Source organism: Lacerta agilis, chromosome 1, assembly GCF_009819535.1.
Source record: "Lacerta agilis isolate rLacAgi1 chromosome 1, rLacAgi1.pri, whole genome shotgun sequence".
NCBI lineage: Eukaryota > Metazoa > Chordata > Lepidosauria > Squamata > Lacertidae > Lacerta > Lacerta agilis.
Window position 1 is genome coordinate 71,084,720 of NC_046312.1, and position 14,751 is coordinate 71,099,470.

The following is a 14,751-nucleotide window of genomic DNA, read 5'->3' on the forward strand; positions in this document are numbered from 1 at the left end:
AGCTGGGTCTTGTAGCTGTGCGTTAAACAGGAGCTTGATCTACACAGAGTAAGGGGTATTAACAGTTTATCTCCAAGTCACATAAAGCTTCATCTACTAATTTTTGCATATTAAATGTTAGTTAAAGGCACAGGAGCAGAAGAGGCTTGTTTTCGTTGGTCAGTGGGCAACCCTGAAAAGTTATAGCTCAGTAAAAAGCAACTTTTCAGCCAGCAAACGATAGGTAATTGATGATGTCTCCCTTGCTGCCTCCATTTGCATTTTGTTTCCTTTGCAGCATTATTGACTCACTAGATGAACAGAGAGTTCTAAGGACAGGTGGGTGGTACTTTACCAAATTTTCCTTTTGCTTCTTCTCTTTGCTGTTTTATGAGTTGTGAAACAGTGTATGCTCAGGGCATTTCTTTTGCCAGGCTTAGCAAAAGCTGTAAAATATCAGGGCTGTGTAATGTCACAGTTAAAGCCACTGGGTAGGTGGGTGGGGGATGTTTCCCTGGCTCTCTGCATGTTTTTCTCTATATGGTACAAAAATATTAAATTACATTTGTATCTTGCTTTTTCTCCTAGGAGTCCAAGACTTAGCCTCCCCTCCCCCATTTCCATCTTTGAAACAACCCTTTGAAGATGATGATGATGATTATTATTATTTGTATCCCACCCATCTGGCTGGGTCCCCCCAGCCACTCTGGGTGGCTTCCAACAAATATTAAATACATTAAAATGTCACAGATTAAAAACTTCCCTAAACAGAGCTGCCTTCAGGTATTTTCTGAATGTCAAGTAGTTGCTTATCTCTTTGACCTCTGATGGGAGGGCGTTCCACAGGGCGGGTGCCACTACCAAGAAGGCCCTCTGCCTGGTTCCCTGTAGCTTTGCTTCTTGCAGTGAGGGAACCGCCAGAAGGCCCTCGGCACTGGATCTCAGTGTCCGGGCTGAATGATGGGGGTGGAGACGCTCCTTCAGGAATACAGGACCGAGGCTGTCTAGGGCTTTAAAGGTCAGCACCAACACTTTGAATTGTGCTTGGAAACGTACTGGGTAATTTAGATTGTGCTAAATTAATACATGCCCATAAGCAGTCAATAGATTGCAGGGCCCAAATCCTCATAGGAACAAGCAGCCTCATAGCGGGTCAAGCCATCTGTCAGTCCAGCTCAGTATTGTCTACAGCAGAGTTTTCCAAACTCTGCAAGTTGGCAACACACTTTTTGGACATGCATTATTTTGCGACACAGTAATTCAGTTTCCCTAGCAAACTGGAGGTTAAATTAACCCTTCCAGCCCCAAGAGGAGTGTGGGGAGTGTTTGTGCGTCACACCTACACACTACAGCCGACACACTAACATGTTGCGACACACAGTTTGGAAAGGATTTCAGGCAAGGTTCTCTCCCAGCCATACCTGCAAAGCAGTTGCTCTGCAACTGACTGGAACTTCTTTAGCTTCTGCTCTCCACCAGCAGCAGGCAAGCAGCCTAAGACAATTCAGAAACATCTCTGCCACGAAGAAGCCACTTCATTCCTCCTTCGCTCCAGGTAAGGTAGTATCTGCCCTCCTAATTTTTCTCTCTCTTCTCTGCTTCTGTCTTCCCATCTCTCATTCCTCAAACAAATCAGCCACTCTGCCCCAGCACTATTTCCGTTCCACCTTCCCTCTCTAACATAACTTAGCTCCACAAACATGCCTCATAATTGATATTAGGATCCCTCTTTTACTGCCTCGTGGTTTTAACCCCAAACTTGTAAGTCCTCTCAAATGCTACCTGTACAGTCAAACCTCTTGGTTTTATTGTAGCAACCTGCACCTTAATCACTCCATCTCTATGTTTTAAAAATAACTTGCAAATTATTTGATACTAGGCCTTGGTCTCTTGTCTAGTTAATAACCCCCTTTGGTGTAAGTATACGGTAGTTTGCTGCAAGTCTGAGCTCAATGCTGGAAAAAGACACATGTTGAAAACATGAGTTTGTGTACACAGGAACACACCTGTTGATTTTCTGCTTGTCATGCAGGTGTTAAGAAGCAAATACACTTTGCCAATCAGCTATGTGTTGAAGAAATTGTAATGTCACTGGCTCATTTATCCATATGTGGTGGCAATGCCCCAAATATTTTTGGTTTTGGGGGGGGAAATGTGTTTTATGAAGCAGGGCTTACTACAAAACAAGCTACCCTCTTTGGCAAAATCTTTCCCACAGGGATAGCATTACTCACCTGATGACTGCTGCATGGCTGACTACTGCAACATCTTGCAAGACTCTAAATGGAGACCTGTTTGAGATCTGGATCTTACAACTCTGGAACTTAATTTCAATGGACAAATTGACAACCCATGTCCGAGAGAGTCAAACAAAGAAGAAAATCACTACTTTTCAATCAACTTGGCATAGTTTTATTACAAATGCAACATTGATAAAACATGGTTAAAGCCTCCTCCTGAAAACCAGGCAACCACAGTAAACACTTGTATGAATCCATGTAAATTATATTGTTTACAGCACACTCGTTTATGTACTTAGACCTGTGTGGGTAAAGTCAGTTTACAATGCAGATAAGGAGGCACTAGAATTGTTACAGAAGCTGTTAGCATGTAAATCTTATTTTAAATGGCTGGCCACCTGAACTACAAATTAAAAGCACTTGTAGAATCAAATAAGGCAGCTCTTTCATGCTGTTTGAAGTGCCAGGGCATATTTTTGGGGAAGTGGGAACAGGTATGGGCATATCCTTCTCAAGCGAAGGTAAGCAGCTACATGGGGGGAGGCTCCATCCTCTGAGTAAGGGAGTGTGGCGTTCACACAGGGTCCCCGGTCATTTAACGGACTATTGATCCCTGTGCCACCACTGTACTGCTGTCCCGCTGCCACCAACCAGGTACTCCCTGGTAAATCACTGAGTCCAGTCAGGTTTTGTAAAATTGAACCAAAAAGAACAAGTTTATTTTTCAAACAGTAACAAGCTTATGGTTTCAAATACAGTGTGTTGCTTAAGTTCTTAGATAATATCTTGTCAATATCTCTTCACTAGTTCCTATACCAGCCTATACCTTCCTATCGAACCAACCACCTCCCAATTCCCAACCAAATTGTCTGGTTTCTTACGACTCTCACACAGTTTGACTGGCTAAAGCTCTCACACTGACTCTCTGTCTAAACTGACACACTGTTCCACTCAACTCACAGACTCGACCAAGTCTCTGACTGACTAACTCTACTCTTGACTGAACTGCCTCTGAAAACCTCTATTGTTCTAAGACATAGCCTCCAATGCATTGACCATCATGAACAGGACAAAAGAAGAATCACCTTCGCAGCTTTATAGTCAGCTGTGTTGACCTTGGGTATGGTCAGAGTACTACCTTGTGACAGCAGAATATGAGCAGCTCCTTTTCTATAGAAGTCCTTCCCCTTCATTCCTCTCCCAATACACATTTGAGAATGGGCACTCCTTTTCCTTGCTGCTATGAGCTGGTGAGGGGGGGGGGGCATTGTTTGCTTTTTCCTTCAGAAGTGCATTTCTGCATAGCATCACTTCTGTACATAGCAATACTTGAATGTAAAAACTAATATGGCACTGATGAAACTGTCAAGAATGCCCCATGGCCCTCAGTTTCACTGGAGACAGGGGCAGCAGGTGGGGTAAGCGCAGAATGATAATGGGCAGGCCAGAAGGATATCTAGGAATGCATTTGAGTCTAGGTGCTGAACAATGAGGGCCAGCATCCTGGATAGACAGGATGGGGAGTGTCTTCTATACTACTTGGAAGTATGTGTGAGGACATTCAAAGCTGGTGAACAATGGACATGTGGGCTAACAAAAGGGAATGCTTTCCTCGTTATTATTAAAGTGTTTGAGAATGCATGGGTGATTTGGGCCTGGCAGTGGAAACTGGAAACCAAGCAGAAATAAATTAAAAATAGCCTGCTTGCTTCATCTGTATTCTGTGCTCAGCATATGGGCTGAATGCAAACAATCCACTCATCTTAAACAAATTAATTAGGCAGCAAAGTGATTTGGGACTTCCGGCGGCGACGCCATCGCCGGGTGGTCGAAGGCTGCCTCGGCTCCGAGGCGCCTTGTCCATCCCGGGGGTCAGGAGCCGCGCTACCGCAGCGCGCGGCTCCGTTTGGGGTGCGGGAAGAGCGTCCCGCACCCTGGGCTCCCCGGCTGTGCCCGCGGAGGCTCCGAACCCTTCCCCTGCCCCCCTGTAAAGGGGGAGTGGGGGTGAAGGGACAACCGGAGCCGGGCTTCAGGGGACATGCCCCAACCGGGATGCAAATGCGGCGACAAAGCCCGCGGTGAGCGTCCAAGTTCTACCTGTGAAGAATGGAGCTAAAGGAACCCGGTGGTCGTGAGTAAAGATTTGGATTAAAAATAGTGCTTTTGGAACGATCCGGGGGGAAGGGGAATGGCAGCCTGCCTCCCTCCCTTCGAGCTGATGAATGTAACCAATTGATGGATTACTGCTACAGAACTGGTTACAATGTAGCTAAAATTGACACATGAGACTGGCAAACTCTTTTTTCGGGCAGTTAACTAGAGGAAAATATCTCCATTTAAAGTTGCGGTGTTTGCGCTTCAGCTCAGAAAAATGGCGTCGAACAAAGAGGAGAGCAGAAATATAACACCCACTTCCTCCTCCTCTGCCAGTATGCTGGGTTTTGTCCTTGAACTGGTATTGAACTCTGGACTAACAGATGAACAGAGACTCACTGCCTTGAAGGTGGAACTTGTCTATAGAAAAGTCAAAGTCTTGTGTGGGGATCTGAAAGGGAACCAATTGCCCACAGAGGAGGCTTTTAAAATTTTTGACACTTATGAAGAATGCCTTGCTAATGAGCTGAGAGAGTGGATGGAAAGATGGAGAGAAATGAGTGAGCAACTTCGGAGAAGAATTTCGCTTGTTGGGGGTGGCAGCCCCAAGGCGATGTTAAGATTTGTTATATCCAGTCCCCGGGGTGTGAGCTCGGGGGCCAGGGACAGAGAATTAAGGTATCTACAAGAAGAAAAGGAATGCTACAAAGAACCGAAGAAGCAGAGAGATGATGAGATGGACACCTCTGAACTCGTGGCAAGAAGAGACATGGACTGTGCCTGGATCTGTGGACGTTGGGAGAGAGAAGTTACATGGATGTTCAGTGCCGATGCCACCAGGAGAAGAATAATGGACAGAGGGGGTGTGGGGTGAAGTTTTAAACAAAATTTAAAGTAGTCTAATACGGCAAATCGAAATTGGAGGGTGAATACTGTCAACAATATTTTGTTACATTTTTATTTGAACATGAAAGGAGATATTTCAAGTTTTTATGTTATTAGCAGTAATCTTAAGGATAGAAGAATTAAATTTGATGCGAATGACTTGTGAGGATCAGTGATGCTGGTATATAAGTTTATGGAATAAGAGGAGTAAGACTAAGATTTAGATTAAGTTAAGAAATTGATAAGATTGAATTAAGAAGAACTAGGATGAGGTATTATTATGGTGATGTATTTACTAGTAAGGTGTTGAAAAGATAATTTGATGTAATTATATAATTGAACCAATTTTTCTTTTTTTTTTACTTTTCAGAAGAAATGGTTATAAAATAGATTAAGGATATAAAATCGAAGGTGAAAAGGCAGGGGAAGTCAAAGGTCAAGATAGGGAAAAAGAAATTTTTCTTTTTAGAAAGATGCTATAAGAAACTTGACACCGTTTGTATTTGTTATATTTGTTTTGTATTTGTGGGTGTGGGTGTGGGTATATGTTGTTTGGAAAATGCCAATAAACTCTTATAAAAAAAAAAAAAATAATTAGGCAGCAAAGCTGCTCACATTTCACCAAGAACACTTTTATTAAAGATGAAAGATGCCAGGGTGGTTAAAAAAAAAGGCCAGGAAAAACCTATGCTGTATTTTAAATTCTTCTTCGCAACAGGGCTAAAGCAAGACATTTAAATGTCGCACCACTGCAGAGTTCTCATTTAATTTGTCCTGCTTCCCTTTATTTCACGAAAAAGCAGAAGTGAAATTTAAAGCTGCATGCATGGTTTATGAGCACGTTTAAGGATTTCCTGATACCACCAGTATCAGCTCTGCTAAAAATAGTTTGCAAGAGCTTTGCGATCCCTACTTGCTTTCTGATAGCCTAGCCTTTCTCTTCCCCCTGTTTCGCAGCTTTATTCCACATTTAGGTTGTGGGGAGGATGTAGCCCTCCACATATTGTTGGGCTCCAGCTCCCATCAGCCAGCGGTGATGGGATTTGTAGCCCAGCAACACCCGGAATGTCACAGCTTCCCCGTCCCTGATTTTGGTCTCGTTCCCACGTAAGCTAAGCGTGCCATCAAGTGCAGCTTTGTGCTACAGTTGGATTGCTGCGCCTGAGGCTGCAACAGCCGGCACACTTATCTTGGGAGTGAGATTCCCTCAGCATCGCTGAGACTTACTTCTGAGTAGACCAGAGAGGCTTGCACTCTGGCCCCGCGAACTAAGCGTGAGCCCCATGGAGTTCAATAGGAACCTTCGACGCAGAGAACGCCTTTCCTCGGTGCAGCCCGAGATCCGCTTCCTCGTTCAGGCTCGCAGCCTCCCCCAATGCATCGGCGGTGCAACCAGGAGCGGATCCCCCACCCCGGAAGAGCGTCCCTTCCCTCCCAAATTGGCCGCGCGCACCAGAAAGCGGGGGGGGGGGGGGAGAGAGAGAGAGACGCGCCGCTTGCCCGCCTCACCCAGCCCGGACGGGGGCGGGCGGAGAATGTCAGCTCGAACAACTTCCTACTGGGCTCCCGGCGGCAGGCAGTTAAAAAAAAAAAAAAACCGACCTTTTCAACTGCTGCCAACGTCGCCGGCCGATTCCTGCCCCCTGGCAGCGTGGAGGAAGCGATGAATGGCCAGAAAGGGGAGGTGGCTGACGCGCTGCACTCCCCGGGCCGCCGCCGCCGCAGCCGCCGCCTGTCCTGCCTGTGCATCTCGCTCCACCCCGTCGCCGCCGCTACTGCCGCGCACTTTCCCCCCGGAGCCCGCGCTGCCGCCGCGGAGGAAAGAGCAGGGAGAGTTCCGAGGACGAGGCACCGGGACGCCGCCGCCCGGGGCCGAGACGGCTGCGCGAGGAACCTGGACGGCGCTCCTCCCTCTCCCTCCCTCCCTCCCTCCCCCTCTCTCTCTCCGTCCCCCGCCTTTCTCCTTCTCCTTTCTGTTTTGGCGGGCGGGCGGGAGTCTCCCTGCCATGACTGCGCCGAGGGAGCCTGAGAGAACATGAGCCGCCGCGGCGAGGGCGAATTCCTGAACTGCCGCCTTTCTCCCCGCGCCGCCGCCGAGACCATGAGGGGGCTGGCGCTGCTCGCGTTGCCTCTCTTGCTGTGCCTGGGCGAGGTAAGGCGCGGACGGTTTGGAGGACTGCTGCCACCCCCACCCAACCCAACCCAACTCAGGCTTTCCTTCGTGTCCACCTACATGTCTCGGTCGGCGAACCTGCTCCCCCTGTGTAAACCCATCCATCTTTCGTCTTCCTACCTGTCTCTCTCTCCCCGCCCCCCCCTCCGGCTGCTTCCCTTACAAGTCTCTCCTTGGCTTAAGCTAGGGCAGCCTTATACATCGTGGATTAGGGAGCCTGTAGCTCTCTGGACCCTGCTGGACTCCAACTCCCAGCATCCCCGATCGTGGGTTATGCTGCTCGGGGCTGATGGGACTTGAAGTTCAGCAACAGCCGGAGGGGCCACCAGTTTCCCCATCGCTGCTATATGTGCTCGGTTTTGTTTTAGGGGACTGTCCCCCACCCCCGTTGAGGATATCGGGACTTCTGAGGAGAGACATACAGGATTGGGGCGGAAGTCTGTAAGAAACTGCTCTGGTCCTTTTAAAACAAACGGCAGCAGGGTTCCTAGTCACTTCTGGTGTGTGTTTTGAACCCTGAATTCCTGCAAGCCACTGTGCATCACTAGACTCATTAGAAGTCAATGGGTTTAGCCAACTCTGCGCTCTTACAAACTGGCTGCGAAGGAAGTGTCCACACATGACTCTGAATGTGTCTGTGTGTGCGTGGATATATTTGCAAGGGAATCCTGAAAGAAAGCCTTTGATGTACATTCTGTCTAGCAGATGCAGTTTTTCCTTTTGAATTACAGATATAGGGAACTGTTGACTAGTGATTACATAGCACAGCAATCCTGTGTGTGTGTGTATGTATGTAAGGAGGAAGCAGCATTGAACTTAGTAGGACTTTGAACATGCATGTTGTGTGTTTTGATGTGATCTCTGATCACGCCTGTAAAATCACTAATCCAGATAATCTAACCTTTGATACACCTCAGCTGCTTGTATTTAGACTCAGCATTTAAAACAGTAGCCAACCTTAATAATGCATGTTGGAGCACCTGCTCAAAATCACGTAACTTGCACTCATTTCCCTTTAAATCGTCTTGCTGTGCTATCAAATTAGCATGGTTAAAGAACAATAAAAGTAAAAAAAAAATTTCCCCATCCCCTTTAAATACATATCCTTTAAATCTAAGATTTTGGAAGAATCCATGATGTTAATCTATAATTACAAAATGAAGGGGTGGTAGCTATTCTGGATGTCAACACAGAGTATAATTGTGCAATATTGGGTGATAGCATGGAATGGTGATCTTAATTCATGCTAGTTGCTATGGCTACAGAAATGGAAAGTTCTGTTTGTTCAGGATAATTGATCTGGAATGAGATTATTGTGTATTGCCCATTAACAAATCTTGCAAATGCACTTATTAATGGTTTCAAAACTACATGTTCTATATCTATACTAAATCCATCTAAGCAGTGGAAAACCCGATTGGGTCAAGGGCCTCTGGATGAGAGTACTGACAGGTTGCAAGATGTGTATGAACACCTGTGTTGCTACTGTGCTTGAGGCATTTGCTGACCAAGATGCAGGTATGACCCCAGGGTTTCCTACAGCCATTGTGACATGTAGTTCTGCCCTACCGTGGATGTGATGGAATGCAGATAAGGAGTGCTATCATAAAGAAGATCAAAGTGCAGTGTGTAGCGATGGTTTTAATAGGCAATTGCATTCTTTGCTGTAACATAGATTGGTTATGTATTTTAATTGTATTGGCTAGCCTGGTCTATTGCCACTGCTGTTGTCATCGTCCATTATTCCCGGAGAACTCTGAACATGCTGTAAGCCAAAAAAAAAAAAAAAACCAATCACTTTCCTTACAGCAGTGGAAAGAGAAGTCATTTTATTTCTTGCTCTCTCTCTCTCTCTCTCTTGTACACAACTTTCCCCTCATCATTGCTGTTGGTAGATGATGTACCTTTTGAAGCAAAAGAGATTGTTGGGTCAGATTTTACTGATTGCATTAAAAGTTTGGGTGAAAAGCAATATCATCTAATCTAACTTGGTCTGAATGTTGGTATTTCTCAGAGTCTTAATATGAGAAATACATATACCTTTGTAAATCAAGAAAATCTTTAATAAAAAAATATTTACAAAAAAAAAGATATGGGAGACCAGACACCCCAAAGATGGAAGAATCCAAAATACATTAGGAATGGTTTTGTGGTAGAAAACTACTGCAAAAATTGGACAAGGTCACCCCATGTATGGAACAAAAAAGCTTCTGATCTGCTGCATAATGGTATAGTTGTGGCAGTCCCTTGATGAAGTTCTCAGATGTTCCCTAGAATTATGAGACCTGAACAACTTTATTGCCTAATTTGGGATAAGGTAATTAAAGTTGTAGAAGGTATTTGAAGAAAATAATTGCAGTTGGATCATTGAACTGCAGGCTGATGTCAGTAGTGTCTTGGGGCCTCCTCTAATGTCACTTTCTAAGATTATGGGTGAATGCACTTTAATGCATATAGGTATAATGTTGGAAGGGCTCATTTCTTGCATATTAACATTTCCCCAGTAATTTAATTATGTGGCTTTGGGCGTCTTCAGAAACCAGTTGCCATTTCCTCTTGAGTAACCATCAAAGGGCCACATGCCAGTAATGGGTGGGTCCAAAGGCAAAAATCTACAGACTAGCACATGTAAATTTTGACTTCATGCAGCTAGTTTCCACACACTTGCTATCCTCCACCTAAACAAGCAAGAGGCATCATCAGAGTTCAAATATACATTCCAGCCAGGCAAAAACAGTGGCAGGACTATTAAGGGATGTGGACTGGAGGGAGGGGGTGGGAAGAATTCCAAGGGCCAGGTAAGAGAGGTCTGGAGGGCCATATTTGCCCCCCCCCCCCAAACCCACCCCTGGGCCTCCAGTTCCCCATCCCAGGTATGTAGCCTATATATAATAATCTTTCAAATATGTGAAGCCACAAAAGTGAAAACTTTAGTAGTCCTCTTTCAATGGTGTGATTCTACGTAAAGTGAACACATGAGGATGGATAATGGAGATGAGGAAAAAAAAATTAGGGAGCCTTCACAAGTACAGGAAGCTGTCTGCTTCAGACGTTCACTGACCAACTCTTAGAGAGTGACAGGAGAGGAGAGGAGTGGGGCACCTATCTGAATTGCCCTCCCAGAACCAGAACGCCATAATGAGCATCTTTGCCACTTTGGTCCAGGTGGCCTTGATGGCTAGGAGTGCCTTTTATCAGCATCGACTACAGCCGTTCCTGGATAAGGGTAACTTTACAATGCCAGTCTGTACATTCGTAATTTCAGGACTGGATTACTGCAATGCTAGACTGTGGAGATGTCCAACATTTCCAGCTAGTGCAGAATGCTGTAGCTAGAGTGGTGATGGGAACAGGCCAATGCCAACAATAACATTGGTGTTAAAAGACCTGCACTAGTTTCCCATCTGCTGCAGGTCCAGAGTCAATAGTTTTTGGTACTGGTACTAGTGTACAAAGACCTGAACAACTAAGGGCCAGGATACCGGTATCTTAAAGGACTGCCTTCCCCCAGCTGAATACATACTGAGATCAAATGGGTGAGCACTATTAGTGGTCCCCTACGGACCAGAAGGATGGCTCCAGTCAACAAGCAGTTGTGCCTTCAGTGTAGTGGGGCCTACGCTGTGACCTCCCTCCCATTAGAAAACAGGCACACAGCATCGCTGTTAAGTTTCAGCTGTCTGGTTAAAACTGCTTTTATTTCAGGAGGCCTTTGCACCATGAATGCTGTTCTGATGTTTTATTTTTTTATGTTGTATATTTTTATTCTCTGCCAAGCTGCTTTAAGACCCATATGAGGGGGGGAAACAGAATGTAATTTTTAGGAATAAGATGGCTAAATTTGAGAATCTGAATTGACACAGCTTTAAAATAATGGATAAATGTTTCTCGCCATGTAACCTGCCTGCCTGCCGAGCCTCAGCAGCTGAGCATCAGGTCCCTGTTCAATCCCTGACATCTCCAGGTAGGTTTGGGAGAGTCTAAGAGAGTGAACCCTGGACAGCCGCCCCTAGTGAATGGATACAATACTGCACTAGATTAGCCAATGGTCAGATTGAGTTTCCTATGTTCTCTCTGTTTCTACAGCCTTTGGGGCTGTCCCTGGTGGTCGCAAGTGGTCTAGTTCCACTTACCAAGGTTTACTGTTCAGATTAGGGCATTTTTGTTGTCAACAGCAAGATGAACGTGGGAGTGGCCCTGTGGCAGTGACTCAGAGCATGGGCCCTGACGTTTTAGTTAAAGCCCTGTGCCTCCATTGACTACAGTGGCTCTACTTGCAGATTATTCACCCTTGCAGCATGTTTAAAGAGTCACAGATTTCTTCTGGCATATGCTTTTATGGACTGGTTCCCACCTCTTTGAACTACTGATAATACCAAAGCTCCTTCCCACCACTTATTCTTTCTGACGTCTGCTTAATGATAATGCACACAAAATATTCGTTCCTTGGTGAACTTGCATTCCTTTCCCAGAAGCAGTTTACACTCGCATTGTGACCAAAGTTTGAGGAAGACGGTCACAGTTCCGCTATAATAAGCTTAAGTTGTGTTGCTGCTAGTTAATTAGTTACAAATGCTCTTATCACAGTCAGCATTTAATCTCTCTTACTTCCCTAATGCTGGGAGAAGCATATCTGGAGTTCTTGTGTCTACTTTACACTGAATAATGGAGAGGGAAGGGGAGTGGCAGATGCAAAAGAGGGAGGACCCTTAGAGTGCAACCCTCTCTATTCCTGCAGCATCTTTCCAATCACTTCCCCCTTTATTTGCCCAAAGGCAGTTTGCTATAAAGCTTTGGTGTGAATGATTTCATTACAAAGCATCTCTGTTCAAAGCAAATATTTTGTTATTGTGAGTCCAGTTTGTTGCTGCTTCTCTCTTTGCCCCCAACCCCCTGGCTGACCATCTGTCTTTAGTTTATGCGTTTACATTTTTTACACTTTATACTTCTAGTTAATTTCTGTCTCTGCCCCCAGCCCCCCCCCCCTTTCCATTTGGCATGAAAAGGGTGCTTTAGAATATGGGCTTGGAAACTTTTGTTTTAAAAGAGGTCAGCAGGGCATGGAAAATACTCGAGATTCTGAGGCATCAACACCAGTTTTTTAGGCATCAGTTCAGTGTAGGGATGAGAAATACTTCAAATTCCTAAATGCCACCATGGGCTTGTTAGTATCCAAGCAACCAACTTGATCAGCCCTTGTGGTTTCTGTTCACCTATGGCATTTATTGGCTTACCTTTGTTAAGTCATCATGTGAGTATAAGTGCTGCTGTAGCATAGTGGTCAAGGATGCAATATTACACCAGAGTTATGCAGAGTTACACCAGGACTGGTGAAACACCAGCGGCACAACTGCTAACAAGTGCCTGCTTTCCCTCCTGCTGCTCAGCTTGCTCACTCTCACATCAGTGCAAGTGAGTAGCCACCATCACTTGTCCTCTCTGGGAGGAAGAACTGGAGTGCAGCAGTGGGGTCTACTGGAAGGTATCGTGCTGAGCCCCCCCCCCCCCCAGGCAAAAGCAAAGCCAGATTTGGATGCAGTAATCTTCATCGAAGCAGTGCTTCCACCTGTAGAGGAATCCATCCAAGACCTGTTGCGTGGATGTAAAATCTCACACATGTCCACAGAATAGTGCTATCCTTTCACTGTAGCATAGTGTCTGTGAGCATCCTATAAAGCTCTGGCAGAGGTTTCGTTTGCTTGCAAAAGCTTCTGCTACTCTTGTTGCTGCTATGCTGAATCTGTGATGAGCATCTTCTCTTTTGTTCATTGCAGAGTTAATAAATCATCTATAGTGTCAGTTGCAGCCAAATTTGTTCTCTGTAGCCAGACCAATTCAGAACATAGACATTTCCCAACATGAAAGTACCCAAGGAAAGTACCCTCTAAATATCTGTTTCCAAATCTCTGGTAGACAACTGTCTACCGAAAGAAAAAGGGGAAAGGTGCATAAGTCGTAAAAGTGTAGAATTGCAAGTAATGGTCAGAGAATGCTTACATAAATCTAGCTTGGTGTATGGAAGTATCAGCAAAATATAATGTATAGCCAGTGCTCAGCTATATCACACGTAGTTTTACAAAGGGGGTGGATTTAAGGGCTAGCAATCTGAGAATAAATCAAGGTGATATCTTTTTTTATTTTTTTTATTTTTATTGAAAAAAATAATATTAAAACATACTAATAGACACATGCAAATATACATACACACATACATACATTCCCCCATACATTGTGTAGAAAATAATTTGTTATGATTATAAATAACAGTTTAATTCCTTCTCCCCCCCTCTACCACCCTTAACCTCCACCACCCTTCCAGCACCCCTCACCTCAATAAATCAAGGTGATATCAATGAAGCAGACAAACTCTAAACCAAATACAAAATAAAGTCAACACAGTCTTTATTTTTAGTGGGCGGCAGATATGTAATCAACAGACACCACTACAATAATTCATTCTCTATCTCCACTTCTCTCTCATGCACTTTAAATGAATAAATGAAGTTGCTATCCCATATCAGTCATTCCCTTCCCTTCTGCAATTAATGTGTGAATAGTGAGATGATTCTACGATGCAAATGGTCCTGCCCCTTCCACATGACCCTGTTGCTGCAGCCTCCTTCGCTACCCAATGTATTGGGAGCTGAACTTTTGCAGCAGAAAGGCAGTTCAACTCAAAGAAGCTCCCTGCATGATTTAAAAGTCTGGTCTTCCTGGTTCTTAAATAAAACAAGGAGCTTCCTTCAGTTGGGAAGGTTCCCTGGCTCCCAGCACCATGAGAGACCAAAGGAATGGTGATGGGTTATGCATGGGAGGGGCAGGGTCACTCTCCCTCTCATGCAATGGAAACGTGTTTGCGTGTGCAGAGAACAACTGAATAGGGCTATTCTCTTGGCCTGAAAGTATTCGTTTGGGACAGCTGCTCCCGGTCCTTCTCAGGCAGTGGGGAAAATGACAAATAACGGCATTACCTGCAGTGTGAGAAGGCATATCAACAATGTCACGCTGAAATTTAATCTCTCAGGATTAGCCACAACTTTTAAAAGAGAGAGCGAGAGAGAGATGGAAATTCTGTGTTCAGTTAAGAGCTCATCCCTCAGTGGACCTTCATACCTGGAGCTTACTATTGAGAATTTTCATGCCATGTAAATTATCTTTTGTTAGAGAAACGTGAGATTTGAAAGTGTGTGGGTGTGTTGGTACATAATACAATTTTCTGATTACACAGTGAGGATGGATATTACTAATTACTGCTACTAATTACAGGCTCGCTGCTGGAGAATATGAAAGTTGGCTAGCTTCGCGATATAGCAACCAAGTGCTTCCTTTTTCCAAAAATAGAGCCTCTTGCATATGGGAAGCTTAAGACTCATCTCTGCT

The 14,751-nt window shown here is 44.9% G+C and overlaps 1 protein-coding gene across 1 annotated transcript in view; it reads left to right on the forward strand.

The window, feature by feature from the left end:
• The first annotated feature begins 7,155 nt into the window (after positions 1-7,155).
• PTPRJ (protein tyrosine phosphatase receptor type J) overlaps positions 7,156-14,751 on the forward strand; it is a 73,259-nt gene continuing 65,663 nt past the window's right edge. Inside the window, exon 1 of the mRNA XM_033154182.1 lies at positions 7,156-7,350. Coding sequence (XP_033010073.1) covers positions 7,234-7,350 — 117 coding nt within the window. The 5' untranslated portion in view covers positions 7,156-7,233. The remainder of the gene's footprint in view (positions 7,351-14,751) is intronic.